Below are 27590 nucleotides of genomic sequence, written 5' to 3' on the forward strand. Positions count from 1 at the left end.
GGGGCGACTTTGCGAAGGCGTCTGCGTCTGCGGTGCTCTTCAAATACAGCCCAACCTTCCTTTTCTTTTTATGTTCTGACGGATTTTTACGTTTCGCGCTCTCTCTCTTTCACTTTCTCTTTCTCACCTCGCGCCCCTCCCCGGCCTCCCTCCCCCTCCCCTCCCCCAACGTGGCTGCGTTCACCGCTGCAGCACGACAACCCCAACGTTGTTCGCGTCATTTTCATTTCTCATTTCACACCCTTTCTTTTTCTTAAAAAAAAATTAGCTAAACCACACCTCAGCGGTGCCCTAAAACAACAAAAACAAAAGAAAAACAATATTTTTTTAAAACCAAAGAAAAAAATCGTTACTCACATTTCCTAATCATGTCTGCTACAGTCCAGGACAACGGTGCGGCTCCTCCGGCACCGCCACCGCAGCAGCCGAACAAGCCGATCCAGATCGCCTCAATCTACGTCGGCGACCTCGATGCGACGATCAACGAACCGCAGTTGGTGGAGCTTTTCAAGACCTTCGGCACGATTCTGAACGTCCGTGTGTGCCGCGACATCATCACCCAGCGCTCCCTCGGATACGGCTACGTCAACTTCGACAACCACAACGACGCCGAGAAGGCCATCGAGGCGATGAACTTCAAGCGCGTGGGCGACAAGTGCATGCGCCTCATGTGGCAGCAGCGCGACCCTGCTCTGCGCTACAGCGGCAACGGCAACATCTTCGTGAAGAATCTCGAGACGGAGGTGGACAGCAAGAGCCTACACGACCTCTTCACCAAGTTCGGCGCGATCCTTTCCTGCAAAGTGATGGAGGACGAGGAGGGCAAAAGCCGCGGCTACGGCTTCGTCCACTTCAAGGAGGAGACGTCCGCTACGGACGCCATCGTGAAGATGAACGGCTCGACCGATCACGCCAACGAGGAGAAGAAAGCGTTGTACGTCGCCAACTTCATCCGGCGCAACGCGCGTCTGGCGGCGCTGGTGGCGAACTTCACGAACGTGTACATCAAGCAGGTGTTGCCCTCCGTGAACAAAGACGTCATTGAGAAGTTCTTCGCCAAGTTCGGCGGCATCACCTCGGCGGCGGCCTGCAAGGACAAGAGCGGCCGCGTCTTTGCGTTCTGCAACTTCGAGAAGCATGACGACGCCGTGAAGGCGATCGAGGCGATGCACGACCACCACATCGACGGCATCACCGCCCCGGGCGAGAAGTTGTACGTGCAGCGGGCGCAGCCCCGCAGCGAGCGGCTGATCGCGCTGCGCCAGAAGTACATGCAGCACCAGTCCCTCGGTAACAACCTGTACGTTCGCAACTTTGACCCCGAGTTCACCGATGCAGACTTGTTGGAGCTCTTCAAGGAGTACGGCAACGTGAAGAGTTGCCGTGTCATGGTGAGCGAGAACGGCGCGAGCCGCGGCTTCGGCTTTGTCAGCTTCACCGACGCCGACGAGGCGAACGCTGCTCTGCGTGAAATGAACGGCCGCATGCTGAACGGCAAGCCTCTCATCGTGAACATCGCTCAGCGCCGTGACCAGCGCTACACCATGCTGCGCATGCAGTTCCAGCAGCGGCTGCAGATGATGATGCGCCAGATGCACCAGCAGATGCCGTTTGTGGGCGGTCAGCAGGGCAGGCCAATGCGCGGCCGGGGTGGTCGTCAGCAGCACGGCGGTCGTGCGCAGGGCCACCCGATGCCGATGCCGTCTCCGCAGCAGCAGCAGCAGCAACAGCCGCAGGTGGCGCCCCAGCAGCAGCAGATCGGCTTTGCCACACCCGCCAAGTCTGGTTTTGTCTCGGCCACGCCGAAGCACTCGCCCGGTCAGGCGCCGGAGACACCGCCGCTGCCGCCGATCACGCCGCAGGAGCTCGAGAGCATGTCGCCGCAGGAGCAGCGCGCCGCCTTGGGTGACCGCCTCTTCCTCAAAGTGTACGACATCGCCCCGGAGCTGGCGCCAAAGATTACGGGTATGTTCCTCGAGATGAAGTTTAAGGACGCGTATGAGCTGCTCAATGACCAGAAGCGTCTGGAGGACCGTGTGACCGAGGCGCTGTGCGTGCTCCAAGCCCACCAGACTGCCTAATGGGAAAAGAAGCCTGAAAGGGCTTCTTTCCAAGGCACTGCAGTGCTGCCTGCTTATACACAATCACGTAGAGATGAAATGCGCCGTTTCTGTTTTCTCGTCACGCTGTACGAGCTCGCCGCGTCCTGGCATTTTTGTTTTTTCTTTTTTTTCTTTAACTCCTGTCTTCGTCGATTTAATGCTCTATCTTATCCTAATATCTATCTTTGTCGTATTTTATAATGCAATATGGTGAGAGGTTCAAGACACGGTGTGTATGGATCTATTTTCCCTTCGTTTCTGTTTTCCGATTTAAAGAACTGTAATTGGTTTTCCACCTACGTTGTTGCTTCTGAGTGCCAAAGCATGTTGTCGGTTTTCAAAAAAAGGAAAAGCACTTTATTGCACCAAACTTTCTCGAGTAAATTCATGGTGAGGTGCTCTTTTGAAAGCAGATGCGCGGGAAAAAAAAAGAAGACGAAGAAGATCGAGCCACCTGTGCATGCGATAGCAGAAATAGTTGAGATGCTGGTATATTTTCCCCTTCTTCTGATCGGCTGCTCGGGCACAAGCAAGCAGGGTGTTGTGGTGGTGGTGATGGAGTGCAACAGCGCAGTTCGGTGGAGCGACACCGAGTGAGAGATCAACGCACAGCTTCGTTCCTCGGTCTTTTTTTAATGTTTTGCGTGTGCGCGTTGACTTTTGTTGTTGCCAATAAAGGCAGTAAGCCATTATCACGACAACGACAGCTCTTTCTTGCCGGTCACGATGCATGTCGTTGAGAAGAACGAGAGCGTGAGACGGACGAAAAACAAGAATCGAACTAAAAGTTAAGGCGCCGTTGGGCCCGCCCTAAAAAAGAAATATAACAGCATATTTTACGTTGTTTAGCATCTTAACTGTATTTCGATTTCCTTTCTTGAACTTTTCATTTTGAAGCCAAACCACCACAAGAAGCGACAATGCAAATGAGCCAACGATGCGTTGCCGCTCTCCACATTCTCGTGGGCTAGAGTTCGGTGCTATTGCGCTGAAGTCATCCGTCAGGCAGGATGACCGCACTCCGTTTGAGTCATGGTGCGAGGTAACACAGGCGATGAGTTGCGCTACCACAGCTCGCGAGTCCCTTTACGAGTGTGCGGGCCACAGACGCACTCATCTCGAACTGATAACCCGCAATAACTGCATCGACCCCTCTTGTGTTTGAGAAACTCTTTGCGTCACTTACAAAAGGTGAAAAAGAATCACCTTAAATGTGAGCTCTGACCTTTTCGCCCTTCACTTAGTTCTCTCTCTTTCTCTCTCTGCGTGTGTTATTTCAACCACACACTCTCTCTCTGCGTGTTTGGAACAGCGGAAAACGAATGCGCTTTCCTGAGTTTTCAACTTTTGAAACGTCTGCCTTCGACAGCTTCAGGACATAGAAATAAGCGGCGTTTGTTTTTTCCCCTTCTTCTTTGTCTTTTTTTGTTGTTGTTTAGCCTCGCGTCGCAGGTACCCTTAGATGAGCATATGACCGCAGTTCCATGCTTGTAAGAAACACGTAGACATCCACATCAACGGACGATATCTGTCGCTACCACGTATATAAAACAATAATAAATAGCGAGGCTTCATCGTGGACACTTCTGCATACCCGCCGATAGAGACACGGATAGAGAAAACACGTAGCTCTTTTTTTTCCTTTTGAGAGAGAGAGAGAACAGAAGCGTCGATATTTGTAAAAGTACTCTTTCTTTCTCCAGTAGGAAGCTCAATCACTGCGGCAGCAGCGTCAAATGTCTTTTATTATTTTTTGAGTCACATCTCTCTTTGCTCTTCTCTGGCTCTCATAGGCTTCATCGTCATAGCGCTGTTGTTCTTTTTCGTCTCTTTTCATATTCCTTTCTTCTCCCTTGTTTTGGCGCTTTTCAGAGGAAGCGACAGAAACGGATCGGGTCTTCGTTTCCTTTTCTCATATTTCAAAAAAGGATTCATAGAGCTCGTTTGGCCCATCCACCGTGTTTCTCCCTTTACCGTTTATGACGTCCAATCCGTACATCACCCAGCACTATGGCAGCTCCATGGAGCTGATGTCCGCCTTCCCGGAGGAGGGAGCAGTCGAGGAGGTCAGCGCCGCAGACGGATTCCGCCGATTCCCCAACGCGGCGCACATGACACACACCGTCTTCAGGCCCAAAAACGCACCTCCCGTGGCGTCGAGCCTACCCCCCACCAACGGCACGAGCAACGTCGTAAGGGCGGACGTGTCGGACGTCTTCGCCTCCCTCCGCCTGCACCGGGGTGTTTTGATCGACAACTTTCCCTCGCGCCCTCTCACGCCGAGAGGCAACAGCTCGCTCAACTCGCTCCCACCCTTGCTGCCGGCTGGACACTCCCGTGTAGGCACGAAAGACGGCGCGAGGGACGGCGGGGAGGGTCTGCTCCGCAGCTGGGTCAAAACATCCGGCCCGTCGAACTCCTCCGCGTCGTCCTCGTCCACCTTTGCGTCGTCCGCGGCGGAAGGGCACGATGCGGTCACCGCCCCTACCGGCTCTTCAGTCCTCCCCGCCGCACCAGAAACTGAGGAGGAGGGGAGGGCAAAACCGACCGACAACTTCACCAAAAACGGCGTGCGGGCGTCGCCTCCGCGGCTCCCGGCGACGGCGACAGCGATGCCCAGAGTCGTCCCCCCGCCGGATCCCCTGGTCGATCCGACGGCGCCGTCCGTGTCGATTTCGCCAATGTCCCTTCCTGTCGGCAACACTGCCAAGGACACGCCGACCAATGGAACACCAGCGTCGACGCCGGAGCCGGAGTCGGAGGCGGTGGGCGGGATGATGGACGAGGTGCTGCAGCGCTCTCGTGACGCACTCGCCCATGTGCAACGCGTGTTGGGCGAAACACCTGAGTTGAGTGGTGCCGCCGGCGCTGCCACTACTGCTATCGCCGCTGCGACACGTGCCTTAGCCCCACCCCCTCCGCTATCTCTACAGGAACGGAGGGCGGATGCTGTGGAGAAGGCACCTCAGCTGGCGACGTTGCCGACCGTCACCGTTGAGGTGGCAGCGCCGGTGCCGGTGTCGTCGAAAGAAGGCAGCCCCGTGGACTCGCTTAATTACGTCTCTCCGATGTCGGTCACCCACGAGGAACGCAACTTCCCCAACTGTGCCAAGGTTGGCGGTATGCTAAAACTTTCTGAGTTGAGAGGCGCGACACACGGGACGGGGATGGCGGCACTGGATAAGGCACGCTTCATGGTGTTGTGCAAGGTGGCGGATCCCGCTGTTATGGTTGCGCAGCGTCTGCGCCGACGAAACCTCGATGGGCAGTCGAAGGTGCTGGGACTGACCTCCACTTCGACATCGCAGCTATGCGAGTACCGCCCCAGCACTGTTGATCCCTTTCCTGCTCAACGGGGCGTGCGGACTTCTTCGCGTCAAAAAATTGCGGAGGTGTCGCATCGCCCTGTTGCTGTCGTCGCTGCTCCGGCAGAGCTCCCAGCGGAGGCGCAGCTTGAGGCGGACCCTATACCTGTCTCCTCCGCGTCTTCCTCTGTTCACGCGGCGGCGCTGGTGTCAACCCAGCCACGCAAAACGTCTCCACCGCCAATTCCTTCAGCGAGGCACGCGGAAGGTGGCGGCCCGCACAGCTCGCTGCATGAGGATCCTTCGCGGTTGCAGGAGCTGGCGGACTTCTTGCGGGCGGGCAACGTCAGCGGCTTTTCGAACCTCAGTGCAGCACTCTCTAAACCCACGGCAGCCGTGACGACGCCGCCGTCTACATCGCCTCGTACTCGCGTAGAGCCACACCTTCGTCGTCGGTCTAGTTCGCGAGTTGCTGCGCCGCCTCCTGCCCCTACTGTCCTGCTGGGCAATCCGCCTGCTGCGACGACCTCTCCCCCATCTTCGCAGCTCAACCGCTCCTTCACGCCCTCGTCGCAGCTGGCGCGCGTCAACACGCACGAGGCGGCAGCCGCCAGCGTTTCGCCGCATCGTCTCTCGGTTCGGTCGCAGCGCCCCAGCGCGCTCCCCAGCTACGCGCAGCCCACGATCAGCTGGCTCTCTAAGGGGTCCGAGGCCTCTGCGGATGACTTCCCCGTGACACACGCCGCGTCCACACGGACCGGTTCGGCGAATGAGTCGAAGGCGATGTAGGGGCAAATACTCCTCCGTATGCTTCCCTTCCCTTCTGCTTTTGTTTCCTCTGTTGCTGGCGGTCGTGGTTGTATCTGTAGTGCCGCTTTTTTTTCCTTTTCTCAAACTCCTTTTTTTTTTTGTTAGCCGCCTGCGAATGACGCACGCTGTCCTGTTCTTGTACTATTAATTTAGAGAATCTCTTGTGAATACGCATGGAGGGGGAGTCCGTAGAGGACAGATGGTAATAATACGCAAACGCTGTTTCTTAAGCTGATGAGAAGATGCTGTAGAAGTACCCCAACAAGCGGAAACCTTTTTCTTTTGCCGACTCAACGAACGCGTTAATTCAACTGCGTTCACGGCTCCGTTGCGTAACGTCCTCTCATGTTCAAACAACACGTTTGCAGGCTTGCCAGAGCTCGGCTTCGAGCCGATGACGTCTCCTGGCAACGTTGCTGTCCACAACGTGTTGTTGTTTTCCTTTAAGCCGGTTGCAGAGGTGCGACTTTACTTTTTCTTTCCTGAGACTCCTTCAATGAATGCAACCGTTTCTTTACCGTTCTCTTTCTTTCTTCTGTTTTCTTGCAGCTTGGCAGCGTTCTTGTGTTGCATGCCAACGAGAAATAGTGCTTTGTGTTTCCCTTTTCTGAAAGCGCTGCTCTGCCTATCATCACGCATCAATATTTTTTGTCTTTATTTTGCGAAGTCAACTGCGCTTCGTTTCTGCGCACACACACATACACACTGACACACACATATATATTGTAGTTGTATGTGTATCATCGTGCTCGTGGAGCGAAACGAGGATTCCCTCCCCCCCCCCCTCCCCTCCCTCTCTGCACGGGAGTACCGTCATGCTGCTGAGCGAGGTGGAGGCTGAAATCACGGCCGTGCTGAAGTCTCTCACCCTCACCCCTCGTAATACCTATGAAGTCGACAACCTTTATCGGCTGAACTGTGAACGCATCGCGTCTGCACGGGCCGCTCTAGCGGACATGAGCGGCGACTACGCGGACAAGCTAAAGGCGCGGTGCAGCGAGGCGGAGAAGCAGGCGGGGCGCAGCACGCCGCGGGTGTCGCGAGCACTCCCGCCGTGGACGACGCCTTCTCGCTCGATTTTGAGATGAAGGAGGCGGAGGAGGCGAACGCAGCCGAGCTGGAGCATGCGAAAGCGGCGGCGGGTGCTCACAAGCGTTCATCTAAGAAAAGCAGTGCCAAGTCGAAGGTCAAGAAGGGCAAAGGTGGAGAGAAAGGTGACCTGTCGAAGGAAGAACGCACGCTGGTCAGCTCTCCCCCTCCGGCGTCCGCAAGCCAGTACGATAGCGTTGACGGCAGTCCAGAGAAAGCTGCGGGGACGGCTCAACCGCAGTGGACGCTGCTGGATCGCCAGGAGGACCTTCTCAGCTCCGATCTCCCTGCGGTGTTAGCGACAAGCGGGCAAGGCAAGTGCGAGCCCGTCAGCAACTCCCCCTTGGCTCGACTGTTCTTCACAGAGAGTATGGACTGGGACGGCACGGTGTGCTATTGTGCTGTTGAGCTGTACCGCTGCGTGGCGATCGCCCTGACCTACGGCGAGCCGTCGCTGAGCTGGGCCGAGTGTCAGAAGATGGTGCAGGCGCAGCTGGCAGCCGGCGTGTCTACTGGGAAAGGAACTGTGCCGAAGGCGACGCCCGTGACGGCAGCACCAGACCCCAGACCTGCCTCAACAGTAGAGGCACACGGCGACGATGCAGCAGGGGACGCAAACGACGGCAGTGAGGAGTCGGGAGACGACCTCACGCTGTCGGAGCAGCTCGTCGCTGAGTACGAGCAGGCCCAGCTGGCAGAGGCGGAGCAAGACCTCGACACGTCTGCGCTACCGCGTGAGGTGACGGAGAAGCTACAGCAGCGCCTGCATACGTTCACCAATGACGTTTGGGTGGTGCTGCTGTGCCACGGCGGCTATTTTGCCGGCGGTGTCTTTGTGGGAGGCACGTGTGTCATACACAAGGCTTTTCAGCGGTACGTGGTGCGCAAGAAGCAGGGCGGCAAGCAGTCGTCGAACGCGAAGGACGTGGGCAGCTACAACAGTGTCGGCTCCCAGATACGCGCCGCGCAGGAGGTAAAGTGGCGAGTCGATGTGCGAGATATTGTACTGGAGTGGATCCCCTACTTTCACGCCGCCTCCTTCATCCTTTACGCCGCTCCAGGGCCGCAGAACAGGGCCGTGCTGACGGACTTCTCGTTGCTACCGGCGACGGCTGCGTTGGGCGGGAGCAAAGGTGTCTCGCCTATCCAACTGAAGGACCGGCGCGTGAGCAGAGTGCCGATTACGACCCACCGTCCCAACTTTGAGGAGGTGCAGCGCGTTTACAGCGTGTGCTCGCGTTGCTCGCTGTTGTACGTGAAGGACAAGCCGAAGGATTAACCGCTGCGCTTGTGGGTCTATCTGTGCGGTTCGCTGAAGGCAGCTCGTGCGATTTTTACACTTTCAGCTGAGCAGCGAATCGTCCATCGCAGGGTTGCAGGACTGCGCGGCACAGTTTTCTTGCTTTGTTTTGTTTTTGATGGGGAAAGAGGGAGCGCGGCCCTCCCACATCTTGTCGGTCCGCATACGTGTTCAGGCGGGAAACAAAACCGACCAAAACGAGAGTATGACCAGCAAAAGTTAACTATCTGCGGTGCCGATCCCTCAATGACGCAAACCAACAGCAAAGTTGTCTCCTCTCGTGTTCGCTTTCGGAGCCACGTACATGTACGATGACAACAGCGAAAAGTTCTGTCTCGCCGTGCCACGCATTTTCATTGATGTAAAGGCAGTTTTGCTTTTTCTGTTGTTTCGTTCGACACTGAGCTGTTTTCCTATTGTCGACTCTCTTCTTCTTCTTCTTCTCTCTTTTCTTCCCTCGTCGCTGCACTCCTCTCTCGATGCGTCTCCGACCTTCCTGTATTCTTTGTTTTCTATCCACACCAGATTTTTGCAACACAATTGCCTCTTTCACACCAAAAGCCAACGCTTTAAGCCGTGTCAGTTTCTCTGGATTCTTTCTCCCTTTCTCTTTAGGCTGAGTGCTCTGTATCACGTGTATACTAGCCGCCTTGCGCTCCATTCCTTTCACCGTTCTAACACTGACAGGTAACGGAACGGTAGAACAGGCCTTTTTGTTTTTCTTTAGAGACGTGTTGTCTTGCTGGGTTTTGCTGTGTAGTGGAAGTCATCTAACAGAGTTCGTGTTTTGCACTGGAGCCAATTCTTTACCTATTTACACAGAAAAAAAAAGTCGTTTGGATTTGTGGTGTACTTCTGCTGCCTTTCACTTAGCACAGCTTTGAGTGACGCACACGGAGTCCGTTGTCCGTTTTTCATTTGCGCGCGCGCGTTAACACTCCAACAGTGCGTTGGCGTCTCTCTTGCTTCTCTTATTGTTATTATTATTATTATTATTATTTGCTCATTTTGTTGTCTTCACCTACACGCACCGCAAACCTCGCTCATTTTGCCAGCGTAAACCCACGGTTCTGTAACGCGTTTTACTTTCACGTTGGCGTGGCCAAATCACTTTCAACGCCCCTCTTTTTCGTTTGTTTCTTTAGTGTTGCTGCTCTTGTTTATTCTCCTATGACCAGCAACGCATTGCTTACCACTTTCATTCTCCCTACACTGTCTCGGTAGATAAACGCTGGTTCGCAGCACCGTCAACAAATTTCTACCTTTTTTGTTTTTGAAGATTTACTTTCCGACTATTTTTTCCCTTCTTGTATTTTTATCTCCTTTTCCGCTGTGGTGGTTTTCCTCTTCCTCCTCCGCCCCCTCCTCCTCCTCTTCTCTCCCACTCGCTCTTTCTCGAACGCACGCGTTGTTGTTTACAGAATAATAGAAGAAAAAACAATAACTGAAGGAATGAGTAGTGATTCATCGGACGACGAAGACGTGGTCGTGCTGCAGGTGTGTGCGAACCGCCACTGCCAAGGTATTGATGACCTCGAATTCGATGCCGATACAAATCAGAGTTACTGCGGGCGCTGCCGGGCTTTGTACGCGCAAACGGATAAGGAAGGCTTTCGTATTCTCTTGTCCAACGAAGACCTCGCTCTCGTGAAGCTCATCTTCGATCACTTCGACAAGCAGAGACGCGGCTACTGGACGTGCAAGGAGTGGACCGCGTTTCAAGACGCGACGGATCACGGAACGGGGGAGCCTATCGAGTCCGCTGCGGCTCTGAAGGATTTTTTCAACGACGAGTATGACCTGACGCTTGCGGATCTCGGCAGCGATGGTCCGGTTGTCCGTTTAGTGGACCTGGAGAACATGTACGGCGGCTATTTGTTTAACAACGTAGATGCTCTGGTGGAGGACAGCGAATCACTGGAGCAACAGGGTGTTCTGAACACGGGCGTCTTGGAGTAGATACCAACCAAAACGGCCAACAAAGCAAACGGAAGCTCCAACAGAAGCCGCTCAGATCACAGAGGTCTCATGTCCCGCTGACGTTGTTAAGGTGGTTTATGTGTCACCAAGGTGCGCCGCAAAAACTAAGCTGCTCAGCGACACTTAATATCGAAACGAAAAGAAGGAAGGCCATCAAAGTTTCTTCTCCTTTTTCTGTTGTTGGTGTGCCACGACGACTCCCTCGTGTTTTACGTATGATTGCCTGGCGGGTGCGTGTATCGAGGGAGCGCGTCGGTTTTTCTTAGTTTTTATAAAACTAAGTATATTAATCTATAGTTGCATTTGTCAAGCGCTGTTTTTTTCTTTCTTTCTTTTTTCTTTGTCTTGTAATTGTTTTTTTTTATACTTTTTCCTTTACAGAATTTCCACATGATTCTCTACGAAGGCACGGGGGCACAAGGCGTGGGTAGAAACCGTCGGTATTCTACACCATACCAAGCGCTTTCTTTTCCACCCTTTCCTCGCGTTGTCTCTCTCTCTCGTCTACTACGCGCTTTATTTTCTTTTTCTTCTTTTTTCAACACGATTCATCACTGTGAGCACCTTTTTTTCTGGTGTTCTCTTGATTTAGTGTTCCCCCGTTTGTGGGCCTTGAGAGACCGTTCTACGCGTGCGTTGTGCTCTGATCGCACGTGTGCTTCACAGGCGGGAGTGAAAACAAAACCACAAACAGAAAAACACACGCAACCAAAGTTATTATTGAAAGGAAATCGGTTTTATGTTTCGAGGTTTTTACGGCGCTGCTCCGGCCATCGTGCGTAAAGTGAACGTAAGGCTCACACTTGTGTTTCATTTTCCTTCTCTTCTTGTTTTCTGTGTTTAATGTTGGTTTGTTTGGTCATATACACGTGAACACGCACTTTACTACCCTGACTTGAGTTTATCTTTTAAATTTATTTTGAGTTTTTCTCACTGGCTTTGCGTCGTACCCGAGTGCGCCAGGATCAACCGTTCCTCCTTGTATGGTTCTCTTGATGGCTTCGTTTTATTTGTCTCTGGAAGACAACACTGGTGAGCCAGTCTTCGGCAGTGTGACGCTTCAGTACAGTTGTACCACCGAGTGAGATGAAAGGACAAAGGAGAAGCAAGCGAAAAAGAGGAAGGGCACTGATCCACGGCTTCCCCGTCACGTTACTGAGTCACTAAGCATCATGCCAGTATATATTTTTTTGGTATTATATAATTCTACATCTACTAATATTCATTAAAACGGAAAAATGTCAGAGTAACGACCGACGCTCAGCGAGTTCTCTGCGACTCCGCCAGCGAGCTGCTAAGCGCATTGAAAAACTCGGAAGCGTGTCCGATGAAGTAGATGTCTTACTTTGTTCGCAGGCTGTTTTGAATTAATTATTGTATCACTCGATTCTTTGTGATGAAGAACAAGGAAGAAAGACACGTAGTGCTCCGTGCGTTTTTTTTGTTTTGCGTCGCTTTGTTCATGGGCTAAAAATTAGCTCGAATAGAACAGGGTCGAGCTGTGCGTACGAGTTAATCATCCTCGCTGCTTCCTCTTTCACTCTTCTGACTCTGATGTTCCTTGTTCGCCTTGTAGAGCAGCGATATCCTCTCTTGTGCTTTCACGCGGAGGTCGAACAGGAAATATACTTACTTGCCCCACATCCATCGGTACTCCTTTGCAGTTAAAATTTCTTCTCCTCTGAACATCACTAATACTTACACACAATGAGTCTATTTGAACGCCCACATCGCTACTTCTCCACAAATGACGTCGTCATGGGCGTAAAGGCCGAGGCACTAGGCGAGGTGGACGACTACAGCGCATGGGTGGAGAAGGTAGCGGCCGAGCTCGCCGCCGTCTACGGTGAGCAAGTGGCGCATCTCTCCCTGGCGGACACGTTCTACTCCACGAGTGACGCACCGACCACGTTTTCGTCGCGCATCTCCGCTGAAGTGTTTCAACGCTTGGGGGACTACAAAGCGGTGCTTGCCCGCATCGATGATGTCGATGCGCAGCTCGCAGAGCAGATGCAGCTGGAGAGCGCGACGGAAGCTGAACTCGCGGCGGCCAAGCAGGCGCGGGTGTCGTCCCGCCAACTGCAGCGCACGTTGCGTGCTATCAAGGCGAAGGTGACTCAACTGCGTCAGGAGACGGACAATTTAATCTACGAGCGTGCCTGTCTTAGTCAGCAACTCGTCAACGTATTCAAGGCGGAGTACGTGCGAGTGTCCCTAGTGTGAACGTGCCGTTTGAGCCTGTTTGTATTACTAGAACTTTTCGTGAGTCACCGATCATCAAAGTAGTTCGTCAGACATTACTTAATCATGTAAATAGAAAGCGTTTTCTTTCCTTCTCGCTCTGTGTATGTGTGTGGGGTGCTGAATGCCTCTTCAAACGGAAAATCTCGTTTCAGCGGCTTTCACAAAAGTGCAGCACGCTCTTCTTTTTTTGTTGTTGTCTCTTATCCGTTGTTTCTGTTGCCGCTGTCTTTCTCTTTTTTTTTGGAATTTCTCGTCTTGTAAGCGCAGCGGCTTAGTTTTTTTCTTCTTTTTTCCTTTGTAACGTTCTCTTGTTATTACTATGACAGATGTGTTTGTAGAGATTCTCTCGATTTTTGTGTTCTCCTTCATTGCTGGTCAGGTCCTCCGCGGTGGCCAGCACAATTGGAAAAAGGATTATTCCACTGTGCACCTTTCGACTGTGCTCTTCACTGAGAAGGAAAAGACTTGTGGCATGTTTAGCGTACATCGCAATGACGAAGCGATGTCATCGAAGCTGAGCAACGGGAAGACAAGAAAACGTCTTCAATTGACTGCTACTCGGCTGCTGATTTTTCCCTTTTTTGATAGTGCGTCCCATGAACTTCTCTGCTCCTTCTGCGTCTTTCCCTTGTTTCTTTCTTTCTACCTCCCCCCCCCCGGTCCACGTTACCGTCTCCGAGAAACTACACGGTTTCCCCGGCCGCTCTCCTCATGAGTGACACAGGCAATGACGAGCGGCCTGCAGCGAAGCGGCAGAGGCCGGAGATGCCAGCAGACTTGCCACTGAGTACGAGTGGGATTCCCGAGGTGCAAGCACTCATCCGCGAGAACAATTCGCAAAGCCGACCCAAACGCCGTCTCACACAGCGAGACTTCTTAAACCGCGCCTTCGATACGTTGGCGATGGCGGCAAGGACGGATCCTTCTCAGCGCGACGTCGTTTTGGCGTTTCTAGCGGAAATGGCCGCCAAGCACCATGAGCTGCCACGCAACACGACCGTGTCCAAGGTGCTCTACGCGTGGTGTTCCTCGCCCGACCTCATCAACGCCGGCGTACACATCGTGACAATGCTGTTGGACTACAAGGCCGACCTCCGAGAGGCGTTTCAACTTTCGTTTGACGAGCGAGTGGCCGCGGTGGCGCTGCGTCTTGCTGTGCAGACAAACGAAGTCAACGTTACGCTGATTCGCCGCGTCATCGACGCGCTGCCGCCCGACGACTTCAAACGACGCGTCTTCCAGCCCCTCTTTGCTCACTGCCGAGCCACCACCGACGTGCCGCTGTGCTTCGAGTTTTTCAACATGGCTCGTGCGAAGGGCCTTGAGTTGTGGGATACGGACTATCACGATGTGTTGTGCACGATCGATGCTGCTGCTACGGCGGCGGTGGCGGAAACTGAACCCACAAGCGGAGGCGAGACCACATTGCAAACAACGGAGGTCGTGCCGTACGTGAGTCGTGTGCTGGAGGAGATGGCGCAGCAGCACCCTGTCGTTGGCGCAGCAAACGCGAAGCTCATTCAGAAGTTGATGGGGGGTGCGGTCGCCAGCGTGAGCACCGAGGGCGTCTGCTCGCGCTGTGGAGCGCAGCTGCAGAGCTTCGACTTGTCCCCGGAGGATCGAACGGTGCTCGTGCACGACGTAGTGGAGAAGCTGGTGAAGCCGCGCGTTGAGGGCTCCAGCCGCTACGAACCGGACACGCACCTCTCGGAGGAGACGAAGCAGCAGCGCTGGAAGGAGTTTGACGCCTTCAAGGTGGCGGTGGCGGGGATGGACTACGACACGGTCATTGATGGCGCTAATGTCGGCTACTACGGTTTGAATAGCTGGTACGCGGAGGCGAAGGAGGCACTGCTGCGGTCGCGTGGGGTAGACCTCGCATCTGTGCCCTCCGCAGAGCGTTTCAACGTGCCGTTCCCTGTCGACGTGGAACCAAAGTTCTCGCTCATTGAGGACATGCGCGTCGCGGCCGAGAAGCATGGCAAGCGGGCCATCATCGTGCTGCACAGTCGGCACCTGACGAATCCCACACCCGAAAACGCGACCTTCGCGGATCGGTGGGGGTCGATGGGGGCGCTGCTGCCGAGCCCCGGCTTTTTGAACGATGACTACTGCTGGCTGTACGCGGTGCTGACCCGGCAAGACTCGTCCATCATCTCCAACGACCAAATGCGGGACCACCACTTTTGCATGCTGCAACCGCGCTTCTTTGTGCGCTGGCGTCAGCGGCACCGCATCACGTACAAGGCGATGTACAACCGCGTCTCCCGCACGGCGACGCTGCGCATCCATCTGCCCTGTGTATACTCGGTTTGGGTGCAGCAGGTGTGCAGTGCGGGAGGGGCGCCGCGTCACTGGCACGTGCCGTATCTGAGTGGGATAGACGTTCTGCATCAGGCCACCAATCAAACCACGTCGACCAACGCCGATGTGGAACTGGGGAAGGACGGGGACGATGCGTGTTCAGACTGGATCTGCACCCGTCCTTGACGCGACGGCGCTGACGAGGCGCCGCTTGCCACACACGCGTAAACAGACGAGTAACGCGTGTGTAACAAATCAATTTAAAAGAACAACATTACTGAAAAACACCAACAACAACAACAACGCAAAACGAGGAGTCTTTTGATACTGTAGATCCAATTACACACGAAGAATGCGCTGCAGACAGGCATATGCGGTGTTTCAAATCACGAGTTCAGTGGATTACGGCCGACCTCTTCCCCTTTCTTCTGGAACGTTTGAAGGCCTTCTTTCTCCTCCATCATTTTCAAGCCTCTCATACTGTCGCCCTCATCCCTCTTCCGCTTCCACCACTTTCCTTCACACACGCCACACGCACATCCACTCACGCATCAAACTTTCATCGACAGGCCTTACTTTCTAGTTCATTTCCGATGACGAAGGGTACCACCTCGATGGGTCAGCGCCACGGGCGCACGCACATTCTGTGCCGCCGCTGTGGCCGCAACTCCTACCACGTCCAGTGGGAGCGCTGCGCCGCCTGCGCCTACCCGCGCGCCAGCCGCCGTCGCTTCAACTGGTCCGTGAAGGCCATCAAGCGCCGTCGCACTGGCACCGGCCGCTGCCGCTACCTGAAGGAGGTCAACCGCCGCATCGCGAACCACTTCAAGACCCCGAAGGCGTAAGGCGCTGCCTCGGCGCACGGTGAATCACTCCGCATAGGCGCGCTCTGCGGAGGCGACCATCTGTTGAGTGCCCGTTCAAGGCCTCGTTTTGTAGGTTTATCACTATGAGAGAATGTTCGTTTCATTTCTACTTTTCATAAAGAAAATCAATACGAAGCTGAAGAAAAAAGATGTGCGAAGTGCTGCCCTTCTCGAAATGAGCAAGACCCTTGTCTGCCTTTCTCTCACGACAGAATCTGCTGGCGGTGCCGACAAGCGTATTCTCACTTTGGCGATAAACGCTCTCTCCTCAGACAACCGCCGCAACGTTGAATGACTCTCCTTCGTTGCGGGTTTGCTTTGGGCACCAACACTGAACTCCCCCGGCAACATATGTGTTACAGCTGTTCTGCTTTACAACCTGTGTTCTACGTGGCCATAAATATAAACCCTTATGTTCACATCGTTCTTCTTTCCCCCTCTGTATCTTTTACTTCTCCATTCGCGAACATCTCCCCTACACATTGCGGTCCTCTTGGGTCAACGGCCGCACACACTTACCCGTGTACGAGAAGAAGCAGCACGCGAAGTCTTGGGTTCATTTGACGATTCGCGTGGCGTTTTCGCCGTCCTTGCGTTCCGCGCACATCTCGCCGGTCTTCTTCTGTATTTCTCTTTTTTTTTTCGTAATGCATCACGTGCGAGGTTTGGTTCGTCGTGCGGGTCGACACACGTTGCGCGGCATCGAGGTTCAGGCAGCCTCGGCGCAGAGCCCTGCCGCGTGTGTGCGACGCGTGCGTCTTCTCGACGTTGACGGTCACACACACGAACTGCCGCTGCTGCACTTCGGTGCTCTGCTCAAGCTGACCGAGAAGATGAGCCGCGAAGAGGCATTGGCTGCGTTGCGGGAAGTAAATCTTCTCTTGAACGCAGAGGACACCACAGCGACATCTGCAACAGCATCCTCCTCCTCTTCTCAGCGAGAGTCTCCTGCCACCGCCACCACCAACGGCAGCGACGCTCCACCCTCCGTCCTTTACGTGAAGGACGACTGCGTCGAGGCGGACAGTGAAGTGCAGCGCCGTCAGCGGCGTTTCGTTGCGAAGCTTCACGGTCGTTACGTGTCATCCGAACCACAGGCGGTGGAAGCGACACTCGAGAAGTTGTTAGCCACGCCGCTCCCCGCACAGGACGATGCCGCGGTGGCCGAGTACCGAGGGATGGTGGAATCCTTAGCGTCGACAGACATCTCCGCGGCTATCGCACTCGCCATCAATCCCGCCCTGCCCCACCTCACGTCCGCCGCGAGTGCTGCGCTGGCGTCGTTGGTGCAAGTTCACTCCCCGGCGGCGGTGCACGCTTTTTTGGAGTCTTTCGCGAACAAGGACGAGCTGACGCTGGCCTCGGAGACCTGCGCGACCCATCTCGCCCTTCGTCTGCGCCACGCACTCACACCCGGAGACACGGAAAAACAAGCGTCAACCTCTCCCTCAGGTGCCGCAGCAACGGGGCGACTGCTGAAGGAAGCAACGCACTTTAACGTGGACCCCGGCGTCGTGTTCCCCGCGGAGCCTACCGCCGTTCAATCCTGGGCAGAGCAGTTTCTCACGTCCGCCATGCTGCCGGCAGAAAAGGCAGCGGTGCTTCTCCGTGAGGTGCGGCAGCGCCGTTTGCAGCCTCGGCTCGTGTCAATGGATGCCCTCAGCATTTGGACGTTGAACGATCTGAAGCGGCCGTGGCTGAGGGCCGCGCTGGAGTCACGCCTCAAGCACAACGACAGTTCTTCCGCTGATGGGGGCAACGCGGGGGCAGATGAGATATGGCGCAGCACGGCGTATCAGCTAGCGTTGAAAGATCCAAAACGGAATTTGGTGGACAACCGGTTGCTGCACACGTACGCTGCGGCCCTTGCGCGCGACGACATCTCCGCCCTCGACGACTCTTTTTCTTCCTTTCTGGAGGAGTGCGGGGAGTGTCACAGTGCGGGCGACGCAGAGCGGCCGTCAACGCTGTCTTTCACGCTGCCACGCCTGCCCAGCGATGTACCGCTGCTGCGTGCCCTGCAGGACCTTGCACCGCAATGCTCCTACTGGCGCACGCTGCTCACGCACCATGCCGCGGCGTCTGTGCAAGCGTACACGGCTCCCATGCATGAAGTAAAAGTGCAGGTGCAGCTTCCCAGTACACACGAGTGTGTTGTTGCCGCGCAAAGCGGTCGGGTGCCGCTCCCATCGGTGCCGGTGCTGTACGAGGATGCGGAGGTGCTGGTGGTGGACAAGCCGGCGGGGCTGGCAACGTCCCGTCACGGCCTCAGCTCCACGCAGGTCGGCCAACCGACCACCGACCTCATTTCCGTCCTGTTGGCGACGAAGTTTCAAGACGCGGCGGGGATGCAGCGCGTATTTCGTCAAGGCCAGGTGCATCGCCTGGATGCCGAGACGAGCGGGTGCCTGCTTATCGCCAAGACGGACGTGGCGGCGGACTCGTTGCGGCATCAGATGGGCACCAGTGCTGCCTTCTCGCACCAGAGCAAGATCTACCACGCCATGTGTCTCGTTCTGGAACCGTCGCTGCGCAACGTGAAGTTGAAGGATGAGGTGGTCGACGTGGCGGACCCGAAGATACGCACCGCGTACCGTGTGCTTCGCTTCTTCCCGAAGCACCGCATTGCGTGGTTGGAGTGTCGCATCCAGCAGGGAAAGAAGCATCAGATTCGACGACACCTCGCGAGCAGGGGGCTGCCCATTCTCGCAGACGTGGAGCACGCGGGGGCGGCGTGTTGTCAGTCCATGATGGATCGTGTCGCGCTGCACGCGCGCAGTGTCTCGTTCATCCACCCGGTCACCGCACACCCGCTTGTCGTGGTGGCCCCGCTGCCGGCGGACTTTCAACGCTGCCTTGCCCAACTGCGATGACGCGATGCGTGAAACAGAGAATGGTTGGCTTCATCACATATGTCCGCACGCCTGTGCGTGTTTTTGGTCGGAGAGAACATACTCAAAAAAAAAGAAGATTGGAAACCGATTTCTGTGCCCATTTCGCATTTGATCTTTGAAAGATTTGCCCATCGTTTCACTTGTTTTTTTTTCTGTTGTTGTCGTCTGTCGGCGGAATTCCTCCTTTTACTTTGAACGGCCGAAGCTCTTTGTCCTCTTTGCTTCGCCGTTGATGCACGATGGTGGCGTGACACGCCAACGAGTCGGCTCATTCGCTCCCTCCGTTTTCCTTTTCTTCGTTCTGGCATCTCGTCTTTGCCTTCTCACAACCCCTGCACTTCTCCCTTCTCTGCCCTTTTCTGTTTTCTTTCCCAGTGCTCTTTACAGGGTGTCTTCGCTGGCTGCATCGATACACTTTGCACCGGTTGCAGCCGAGCATCCAACGTGAAGGAATGTGAAGCGCTTCAAGTGCCTCGTGGGTTATTCGGCTGCCGTGCCGTGAAAAACAACAACCAAAAATCCTCTTTTACCTTGATTTTGCTGCTTCCCTATTGCTCTTCTTTTATCTTGCTGTTTCTGCTGGTATTGTCATCGCAGTAGTTCGTTTACTCCCTCGGGACCTTTTTGTTTTTTCGTGTCATGTCAGCGCTTACGCAGTTGGAGGATCAACTCAATGACCTCAACGCGTTAAACCGCGCCAGCGCACGCGCCATCGACACCTTCGCCGACACCTCCAACGCCATCTCCGTCCGCGCGAATGCAATTATTCGCGACGTCAAGCCGTGGGACGTGGCGCAAGAGAACATCGCCCTGACCTTTGAGGAGATGTCGAAGGCTGCCCGCTGCTACCATCCACCGCCGATCCTGCCGGCCGTGCTGAGCGGCAAGGAGACGAGCCCCGAGGCCGTCACGCGGTGCATCGACTACCTCGTCTACACGGACGACTACCTCGCCAGTCACCCACCCAACCCGTACGGCACCAACATCGAGGCCAAGACAGAGATGCATCTTCAGCAAATTGTGCGGATCACCGAGGACCTCGTCAAGACGGCATTCATCAACGCGCTGCAGCGCAGCAAGGTCACACCGGGGCTGCCCCTCACCAGCAGAGACGCCCTGTCGAGTGGGGCGGGCCCCGGCACAAACCGCATCATCCGCAACGAGGCGGCGCTGAAGGGGGTGGATCAAATGGTGCAGCGCCTCGGCGAGAACTTCAACCGCACCGACATCTTGGAAAACGACGTCCGCCAGCTGTTCCAAGATAAACTCGTTGCCGCCGTGCAGGCGCAGTTTGATGGCACCTATCGCGATGAGGAAATGGGCAAAGGACAGGTGACGGCGCGCTCTTCGCTACTCCCCGTGATGAAGCACTACCAGCGTGGCGACCACCGACTCTTGAGCATCAGCCAGTCTGCCCGTGCGCTGGTGGTGGACGCGTGCGCGTGCCTGCAGCGTTACGTCTTAACGCCACTGGAGGATAATTATGCCGTGGCGGATATACCCACCGCCCTCGCGACGACCGTCTTCGATGTGGTGTACAATCGCGCTATGAAGCTGATTCAGCTCGATGTCTCCACCTTTGCCAATCCTACGAAGCTCTTCGTGGACTCGCGTGGGCAGGGCGTTGGTCTCTTCTCCATTGTCCGCTACTTCCGCGACTACATCTTTGTCGGCCTCGACCTGCTCGAGGAGTTCTGGCAGTGGAAGACGCTCTCCAAGCAGGTCCCGGGTGAGAACAGTGACTTCATCGACCACGTCGACGACCGCGTGGACAACTTCATTTATCAGGTGCGCGAGCTGCTGGACGCCTACGTCAACTCGAAAGGTGCGCTGGAAAAGGCCGGACTGAAGCAGTTTGCGCAGTCACTGCACCGCACGGAGTGGTTTCCCTCGGTCGACTGCACCGTGCACGAGTCCACCACGAACGTCTTGTACTTCCACAAGATGTTGCTGACGTCCTACTACGGGGCCGTCCGCATCGTCCTCTACGGTAGCGTCATTGGCGGCAACGCGGACTACGAGTCCAGCCAGGAGGTGGAGGATTACCTGACGAGGGGCGTCATGGGCACCGTGGACGACCTGCAGGTCGTGGCCGAGGCGGCGTGTGAACTGCAGAGCGAGGTGATGGGCAAACGCACGCACCACACCAAGCCAGGTTCACTGCAGCTTCTCACCAGCGATGTGCGACTCTCCGTCGAGATCTTTCTCATCAACAACCTCTGCTTCCTGGCGGACAACTATCGGCGCGAGCCGTGCTTCGCTTCTCAGCTGGCGGCGCAGCCTGACCCGTCGACAGTGGCAGGTGGCAAAAACGGCGGTGGTGGGCGTAAAGGCGTGGCGCCGCCTCCACCAGACCCGCCGCTGACGCGGATGTTTGACATGCTCGAGTCGGAGCGGATGCGCTACGTGGACGCCTTTGGGGCCAGCTGGGAGGCGTGCTTTCCCTCCCTGACGGACAGCGCCGACCTTCAATCGATCGACCCGCACTCCGACGCCGCGCTGCGGAAGGCGCAGCGGGAGGCGGTTAAAAGTTGGCACCGCCGTGTGTGCGCCAATCTGACGCAGAAGATACACGACTGCAAGGCGGAGGCCGTCATGGACAGCGCCTCACGAGCGCAGCTGATTGACGTCTCGGTCACCGCCATGCATGACGAGTTTGCGCTGATGGAGAGCTTGGTGCATGGACGTGTGTGGTCTTCGCAGCCATTGAAATACATGCCCCTGTCTCCCCAGGAGTGGGAGGTGCAGATCCGCCAAGCGTTTTAAGTCCCCTGTCTTTTTTCGGTTCTTGACTGTCTCATCGGAGTGGTGTGTCTGCTCTGCTATGGGAGCAATCTTTTTGTTGTTGTTGCTGTTTGTGTTGCCAGTGACGGCCCCTCATGAGCTGTGCGTTTCTGTTTTGCCTCACCTGCCGTTTTCTATTCAACAGCGATAAAAACGAAGAAAGCGCGAAGGCACTGTGAAGGTATCGTCTGTCCCCTCTGTCAAGTTGTGTGACAGCCTTACGCGAGCCCCCGATGACTCTTTTCCATTTTGAGCGGGGGGTTTACGCCACGTGTGTCACCCATGCCCTCGAGGGAAAAACCCTGTTGCAACCATACGTGATAATTTTTTTCTCGCATCTCTCCCCCGCCCGCTCATCATTTTTATTCGCTTTCACTTCGGTTGTATCTCTCGTACCGGCTGCCCTCAATGGTCGCTTTTCAGGCTTTTTTCTCCCCTCCCCCTGCGTCGTTGCAGGGAAGCGTCGTCGACCCGAAGACACGTTCCTTTGCGACTCTCTTTCCTTTGTATTCTCCTGCCAGCATGGAACGCAACGTGAGCCACTTTACGGAAAGCGCGGCGAAGTGTCCGCTGCAGCCCAGAGAGATGAAACTCAACGTTGGCGGAGTAGCCAACGACGATCGCTTCTCCGAAAGCGCTGCGAAGCCGGATGAGCGGCGTGGCTTCCGACCCGGGCCTCGAGTACAGGCGTTGCACGTCTCGCGCGGCAAACAGCAGCGAGGTGGCGCCAACGCGGCGGGCGAGGGCGGCAACAGCCCCGGAGAGACCTTCGGGGCGATGCTTCCGCCGAATCCCGCCATGACGGACACGCCTATGAAGGGCAATCCGGTACAGATCGGCCACCCGCTGCGACCGGCGCGACCGCGCAATTTAGAGTTTTCCTTGACGTCCTCGCCTCAACCACGGCTGAAGGCGCGAGCGCACGCAGCCGGACCGCACCCCCGCAGCTCCGTCAACGTGCCGCTGTCCCACACCCGCACGTTGTGGGTAGAAGGCAACTCTGTGCTAAACACGGAGGCCGGCATGGCGTCTTCTGCCCTCACGTACCTGTCCGAGTGCGTGGCGCGAGAGCGGCAGATTAAGGAGGAGTTGGAGGCCGCGAGTTTCGCCAAGGTGCAAGCCTTCCGTGCGGTGGTCAAAGTCTTCATGATGTCCTTCACCGACGCCGGCAGCGGTGGCGACCCACGGCAGACAGCCGGCAAGGGCTTCACCGACACGCTGGCGGTGGCGCGCTGCTCCGTCGTAACGAACGCGCTCGTCGGCACCATTCAGAGTTTCGCCCGGGCCTTCCGCTCCCGCCAACTAGGGGCTGCCCGGGGCACCCTCCCGACGGCCGCCCCGACCTACCGACCCGCCACCAGCAGCACAAACCTGGCACTGAGTTTCACCTCGGCGGCTCCCCCCCGTCGGCACTCCGCCGAAGACACCGCCTCCAGCTCGCAGAGCCACAGCGCGAGTGATGTGCTGGACAGGGAGGAAATTACCCGACTGAGGCAACTGTATTTCGACTATTTCGACTGTGAGTCGGTGAGCATTAGCACCGTGTCACCGTCCGCGAATGACTGCTTGACGTTTGAGGTGGGCTCCGCGTTTGAGGTCGGCTCCGCGTTGGACGCGTCCCACTCGTCCAGCATCTTCCTTATGGAAGACGTAGACGATTTTTCCCAGTGCGCCTCCAGAACGATGTAAAGTAGCGTGTTGTCACTGCTTGAATAACAAAGAAAAGCAAACGAACTGCATCACCAAATGTCCATCTTCGTTTATGCCCTCCCCCCTCCCCTTCCTCCCCAAAAAAGAAGAAGAATGACTCGTGGTCACACTGTACGAATAAACGAGTGAAAAACGTGTCTCTTTCGTCGGTAGCGATTCAATCTTGGTGTCCAGAGGTGAAACGGAGTGCGAAGGACGTTCTGTTGGTAAATTGTCTCAAAGGCGCACGGTTATTTCTGCCTTTCTCGCGTACCCCCACCCACGCACGCTCACACAAGGCGTTGTAGAAGAAGTGTTATATTTATATATATATATAGATATTGTTGTTGCTGCTGCTGCTGTGAAGTGACATCTTACTTCTGCATGTGCATACGTTTCGTATTGAATGGCTAAATGAAACTCTTTCTTTGTGTTTATCGAAGGAGAACTGCTTCAAAGCCTCGCTGACATGTGCGGTTGTAGCGTGCGCCTGTGGCACTACGTGTGGACCAGCGAAAAGGAATTGATCAAAGCTGTTGAGTGTGCCAAATTGACGGCTGTGACTTGCACACCGTGCTCAAGTGTTTTCTTCTGCACCCCTTCGAAACCCCTGCGCTCGCTCCCTTTCTCGCGCTCTCTCTCTCTTTGCGGGTGTGTGGCCCTTTTTGTTTTGTTGAATCACGCTCGTGTGTTCTTTGAAAACAAGCAGAACACTTTCGCAGGAAAAACGCCGATAAGGAAAGAACCAGGGCCCTATCTGAACACCTCTTTCACTTCATCGAATCATGCAGGACGATACAAAGGAATGGAATCCCGGTCGTGCCGACTTCTGGGTGCAGTTCTACGACGACGAGGACGGGCACCTGCGCGAGAAGGAGCAGCAACACAAGAAGTCACGGGAGTTAGCGGAGGGAGGCAGTTTGATGGACCACTACGAGTGGTTTATGGAGTACCCGCTCTATGAAAAAAAGCTCCTCGCATTCCTTCCGCAGGTGCCCACCGCCCGCACGACAGAAAAGCCGATGCGGTGGTTGCACGTGGGGTGCGGTAACAGCGACTTCTGCGACCAGGTTGAGGGCCTCCTCTCAGATCAGCTCAGCGTCTCCGCTTCTCCTCCTGCGGAGGTGCTAAACGTGGACATTTGCGAGAACATTATCACACACTTAGCGCGTCGGTTTCCGTGGCGGTTGTACGCTGTTGGTAACTGCTGCGACCTGCACGTGACTGCTCGATCAGCATCGTTGTCGCAGGAGCGCCCCGCTGGCGAGGAGCCGTGGTTTGTTCTTGATAACACTTTGCATGTACAAATGGTGCGTCAAAGCGCGGTGGATGTAGTCTTCGACAAGGGAACGGCGGACGCGTTGCTCAGCGCCTTCGCCGGTGAATTCAACCCGAACATGGAAGCTTACGTTGGGGAGATGTTAAAGGTGCTTCGTCCTGGTGGGGCAATGTTTGTCATCTCTATCAACAGCGAGGAGGTGGTCAATCCGTACTTCCTCTCCGCGCAGGACGGGGACAAGTCTTTCCAGCTGGTGTTCACAGACGTTGTTGAACTGGGCGCTGGCGGGCTGCGCCACCTGCGCGTGGAAACGTTGGGCTCGCGCTACAGCTGTTACGGCTACACTGTTGTGCTCCCTGCAGATTGACGGTTGCTTCTGTCGTGCGGTGATTGCATCGTGTGATTCTGCTCTTCGAATGGTAAAGTCATCTTGCTGTTTCTGTACCCCATATCATCATCACGTGGCATCCATTCTTGTTTGGTCGCTCAACTGGAAATGAAGCGGCGTAAGTCACCAGACGTAAACGAACAACGAAAGAGCAATGCAACGGTGAGTCAACAAACCTTAAAACGGTCCGGATTTTACTCAGTTTTATCCATGTGAGCGCAGAGTCCTGCGAATCGCTCGTAGAATCTGGCTCTGCACTCCGACGAACGGCCATCGTCCGGTGGTCTGCGGCAGTGTAACGTACAACAGTTACAACTCGTTGTCAGCTACACGCTGCTCTTCTCGGCAGGAATGCTAACTCTTTCATACGTGCTTCATTCTACCTCCTTCGCCTCGTACTCAAAGGTTGGGCCCTTTTTATTATTATTCCATATCTCCGCAGTCCACAGCACCCACATACGTACAGCTTCACAACGAGCGTGAGAACGCGTTGAACGTAAGCCCTTCCTTTGTTTGCCTGTTCTATTTTGCTCCTTGCTTCTCTTTACTGTGCTTATAATGTCCGAGAAGTACAAGACAACGCCGGAGCCGAAGGCGGACACGGCTCCCGTTGCCGAGTACGTGCATCCCGTCTCGGCCCGCGTTCTTCGTGTCGCGCCGTTCCTGGGCTACATCCCCATCTTCAACATCACTATCCGGTCATTTCATCCGAAGTTTGTTTTCGCCATCTGTGCGCAGCGTTTGTTTGAGATGGGCCTCGCCAATGGCCTCATGCGACTCTCGATTCAGCCTATGCTGACAGGCCGCTACGGGCTGACCGGCACCATGTACCAGCGTCTGTCCACGCTGTACACGTTGGGCTGGGCCATCAATGCTTTTATTACCGTGGTCGCCGACACGCTCGCCTTTTGCGGCTACACTAAACGGTGGTACAGCGTCGTGTCCGCAGTGGGCGGTGGTGTGTTCGCCCTGCTGTACGCGTTGCTGCCCGCCAACGAGTCGAGTGCAAAGCCCGCTGCCGCTTTCATGTTTGTGACGGCCCTCTTCATGAGCAACATCGACGTCTTTGCGGTGGCGCTCTACAGTGAGCAAATCCGCCGGCGCCCCTCCGCTGGCCCCGCCCTCGTCAGTTGGATGTGGGGCACGGCCAAGGTCGGCATCATGATCTCCAACGTGGTTCAGGGCCCGCTGTCCGACAGCGGCCTCACGCACATCGGTGTGTACATCACCTCCGCAATCATGTTCCTGTCGTCGATGTTGTTTATTTTCAATCTGATGGAGGAACGCCGCAACAGTGTTGCCCGAAACGAGGACGCGCGAATTGAGTTCCTGCAGCACGCCGCGGAGTTGGCCTCACCCGACGCGAAGGCGCCCGGTGAGAAGGACGAGAAAGGAGGCCGCCTCGAAGTGAGTGGGTGCGTTGACGCCGAGGACAACGGCATCATCGAGGGAGAAAACGATGACGGCGACGGTGCTCAGTTGCAGCAGCAGCAGCAGCAGCAGCAGACGGCGGCGGTCTTGCCGAAGGGCTTCACGCCGCCGCACGTCGATTCGTACCTGTGTGGCGTGATCGAGGTAAACCGCGACATCATTACGCGTCAGTGGAAGATGGCGGTCTTCTGCCTCATTCTCACGCTCGGCGTGGTAGTGAACGCTGTGGTGAACATTCTCGGTTCGCGGTGGGACGTTCTGTACTCCGCTGCGGTAGTGGCCGTCGTGGTGTGCGGCAGCGCCTTCTTTACCCTGCCGCTGACGATTTCCAAAGCGGTTGTGTTCATGTACTTCAACAGCATTCTCTACCTGAACCTGCCAGGCGTGCTGAACACCTTCTACGTCGCGAAGCCCTCCTGTCTCCCTGACGGCCCGCATTTCAGCTACACCTTCTACAACTGCATGAACGGCATTCTGGGCAACATCGCGAGTCTCGCCGGGGCCGCCGCCTTCACCCATCTCTGCCCAAAACGCAGCTATCGCTTTGTGATGAGTCTTTCTGCTATATTGCTCCCCCTCGCCTCGATGACCGACCTGATCATCGTTAAGCGGTGGAACACGCACATCGGCATCCCTGACCACGCCATGTACATCTTTGGCGATGCGATCATCTTGGACTTGGTGGAGATGCTGCTGAACATGCCGACGATGATGCTGATGTGCCGCATCGCCCCCCGCGGCTCCGAGTCGATGGTGTTTGCGCTGCTGGCTAGTATCTACCACCTCAGCACTTCCACCTCCTCTGCGATTGGCTACATATTGATGGACACGATTTGGCCCGTGGTGACGAAGGGCGAGTGCGACTACCACAACGCACCGTGGCTCCTCATCGCCGGACACATCGTTGCGCCGATTTTCATTTTCCCTCTCGCATACATGCTGCTCCCAGCCTCGCGCATCTGCGACAATATCGATCAGTCAGGGAAGAAGGTGAAGGAAGTGGTGTTTTCGGAGCTGTCCTCCACAACCGCAGACGACCCTCACGACGACGCCAACAACAGAGGGACCAAATAACGTGAGGCCCGACTCATCCCGTACAACATGGTGACGCGTGTCTTCCACATT

The 27590-nt window shown here is 55.6% G+C and overlaps 12 protein-coding genes across 15 annotated transcripts; all 12 read left to right on the forward strand.

Annotated features, from left to right (window-relative positions):
• Nucleotides 1-190: 190 nt before the first annotated feature.
• On the forward strand, nucleotides 191-2081 carry ABB37_00744 (putative polyadenylate-binding protein 1; the record flags this gene model as incomplete). Its single annotated transcript, XM_015797069.1, has 1 exon — nucleotides 191-2081. The coding sequence occupies exon 1, from the start codon at nucleotides 369-371 to the stop codon at nucleotides 2079-2081; it is 1713 nt and encodes a 570-aa protein (XP_015665077.1). The 5' UTR covers nucleotides 191-368.
• A 1331-nt stretch (nucleotides 2082-3412) lies between these two features.
• Nucleotides 3413-6196, forward strand: ABB37_00745 (hypothetical protein; the record flags this gene model as incomplete). Of its 2 annotated transcripts, none has more annotated exons than XM_015797070.1 (1): nucleotides 3413-6196. In XM_015797070.1, the coding sequence occupies exon 1, from the start codon at nucleotides 4082-4084 to the stop codon at nucleotides 6194-6196; it is 2115 nt and encodes a 704-aa protein (XP_015665078.1). In that variant the 5' UTR covers nucleotides 3413-4081. The 2 variants fall into 2 exon arrangements, with proteins under 2 accessions (XP_015665078.1, XP_015665079.1); XM_015797071.1 differs by having other exon boundaries at nucleotides 3470-6196.
• A 568-nt stretch (nucleotides 6197-6764) lies between these two features.
• ABB37_00746 (hypothetical protein) lies at nucleotides 6765-8585 on the forward strand (the record flags this gene model as incomplete). The annotated part of the gene is made up of 1 exon (XM_015797072.1): nucleotides 6765-8585. The coding sequence occupies exon 1, from the start codon at nucleotides 7302-7304 to the stop codon at nucleotides 8583-8585; it is 1284 nt and encodes a 427-aa protein (XP_015665080.1). The 5' UTR covers nucleotides 6765-7301.
• Nucleotides 8586-9129: 544 nt separating this feature from the next.
• Nucleotides 9130-10565, forward strand: ABB37_00747 (hypothetical protein; the record flags this gene model as incomplete). The annotated part of the gene is made up of 1 exon (XM_015797073.1): nucleotides 9130-10565. Exon 1 carries the CDS (start codon nucleotides 10059-10061, stop codon nucleotides 10563-10565), a length of 507 nt encoding a protein of 168 aa, XP_015665081.1. The 5' UTR covers nucleotides 9130-10058.
• A 1595-nt stretch (nucleotides 10566-12160) lies between these two features.
• Nucleotides 12161-12809, forward strand: ABB37_00748 (hypothetical protein; the record flags this gene model as incomplete). Its single annotated transcript, XM_015797074.1, has 1 exon — nucleotides 12161-12809. The coding sequence occupies exon 1, from the start codon at nucleotides 12294-12296 to the stop codon at nucleotides 12807-12809; it is 516 nt and encodes a 171-aa protein (XP_015665082.1). The 5' UTR covers nucleotides 12161-12293.
• Nucleotides 12810-13508: 699 nt separating this feature from the next.
• Nucleotides 13509-15320, forward strand: ABB37_00749 (hypothetical protein; the record flags this gene model as incomplete). The annotated part of the gene is made up of 1 exon (XM_015797075.1): nucleotides 13509-15320. The coding sequence occupies exon 1, from the start codon at nucleotides 13542-13544 to the stop codon at nucleotides 15318-15320; it is 1779 nt and encodes a 592-aa protein (XP_015665083.1). The 5' UTR covers nucleotides 13509-13541.
• Nucleotides 15321-15701: 381 nt separating this feature from the next.
• ABB37_00750 (60s ribosomal protein L37) lies at nucleotides 15702-15979 on the forward strand (the record flags this gene model as incomplete). 2 transcript variants are annotated; one of them, XM_015797076.1, is made up of 1 exon in its annotated part: nucleotides 15702-15979. In XM_015797076.1, the coding sequence occupies exon 1, from the start codon at nucleotides 15728-15730 to the stop codon at nucleotides 15977-15979; it is 252 nt and encodes an 83-aa protein (XP_015665084.1). In that variant the 5' UTR covers nucleotides 15702-15727. The 2 variants fall into 2 exon arrangements, with proteins under 2 accessions (XP_015665084.1, XP_015665085.1); XM_015797077.1 differs by having other exon boundaries at nucleotides 15716-15979.
• Nucleotides 15980-16531: 552 nt separating this feature from the next.
• On the forward strand, nucleotides 16532-18873 carry ABB37_00751 (putative mitochondrial hypothetical protein; the record flags this gene model as incomplete). Its single annotated transcript, XM_015797078.1, has 1 exon — nucleotides 16532-18873. Exon 1 carries the CDS (start codon nucleotides 16648-16650, stop codon nucleotides 18871-18873), a length of 2226 nt encoding a protein of 741 aa, XP_015665086.1. The 5' UTR covers nucleotides 16532-16647.
• Nucleotides 18874-19267: 394 nt separating this feature from the next.
• ABB37_00752 (hypothetical protein) lies at nucleotides 19268-21660 on the forward strand (the record flags this gene model as incomplete). Its single annotated transcript, XM_015797079.1, has 1 exon — nucleotides 19268-21660. Exon 1 carries the CDS (start codon nucleotides 19534-19536, stop codon nucleotides 21658-21660), a length of 2127 nt encoding a protein of 708 aa, XP_015665087.1. The 5' UTR covers nucleotides 19268-19533.
• Nucleotides 21661-22099: 439 nt separating this feature from the next.
• On the forward strand, nucleotides 22100-23367 carry ABB37_00753 (hypothetical protein; the record flags this gene model as incomplete). Its single annotated transcript, XM_015797080.1, has 1 exon — nucleotides 22100-23367. Exon 1 carries the CDS (start codon nucleotides 22201-22203, stop codon nucleotides 23365-23367), a length of 1167 nt encoding a protein of 388 aa, XP_015665088.1. The 5' UTR covers nucleotides 22100-22200.
• Nucleotides 23368-24071: 704 nt separating this feature from the next.
• ABB37_00754 (hypothetical protein) lies at nucleotides 24072-25013 on the forward strand (the record flags this gene model as incomplete). The annotated part of the gene is made up of 1 exon (XM_015797081.1): nucleotides 24072-25013. Exon 1 carries the CDS (start codon nucleotides 24153-24155, stop codon nucleotides 25011-25013), a length of 861 nt encoding a protein of 286 aa, XP_015665089.1. The 5' UTR covers nucleotides 24072-24152.
• Nucleotides 25014-25437: 424 nt separating this feature from the next.
• Nucleotides 25438-27539, forward strand: ABB37_00755 (biopterin transporter putative (BT1); the record flags this gene model as incomplete). Of its 2 annotated transcripts, none has more annotated exons than XM_015797082.1 (1): nucleotides 25438-27539. In XM_015797082.1, the coding sequence occupies exon 1, from the start codon at nucleotides 25593-25595 to the stop codon at nucleotides 27537-27539; it is 1947 nt and encodes a 648-aa protein (XP_015665090.1). In that variant the 5' UTR covers nucleotides 25438-25592. The 2 variants fall into 2 exon arrangements, with proteins under 2 accessions (XP_015665090.1, XP_015665091.1); XM_015797083.1 differs by having other exon boundaries at nucleotides 25475-27539.
• Nucleotides 27540-27590: the final 51 nt, after the last annotated feature.

Source organism: Leptomonas pyrrhocoris (assembly GCF_001293395.1).
Source record: "Leptomonas pyrrhocoris isolate H10 chromosome Unknown, whole genome shotgun sequence".
NCBI classification, from domain to species: domain Eukaryota; phylum Euglenozoa; class Kinetoplastea; order Trypanosomatida; family Trypanosomatidae; genus Leptomonas; species Leptomonas pyrrhocoris.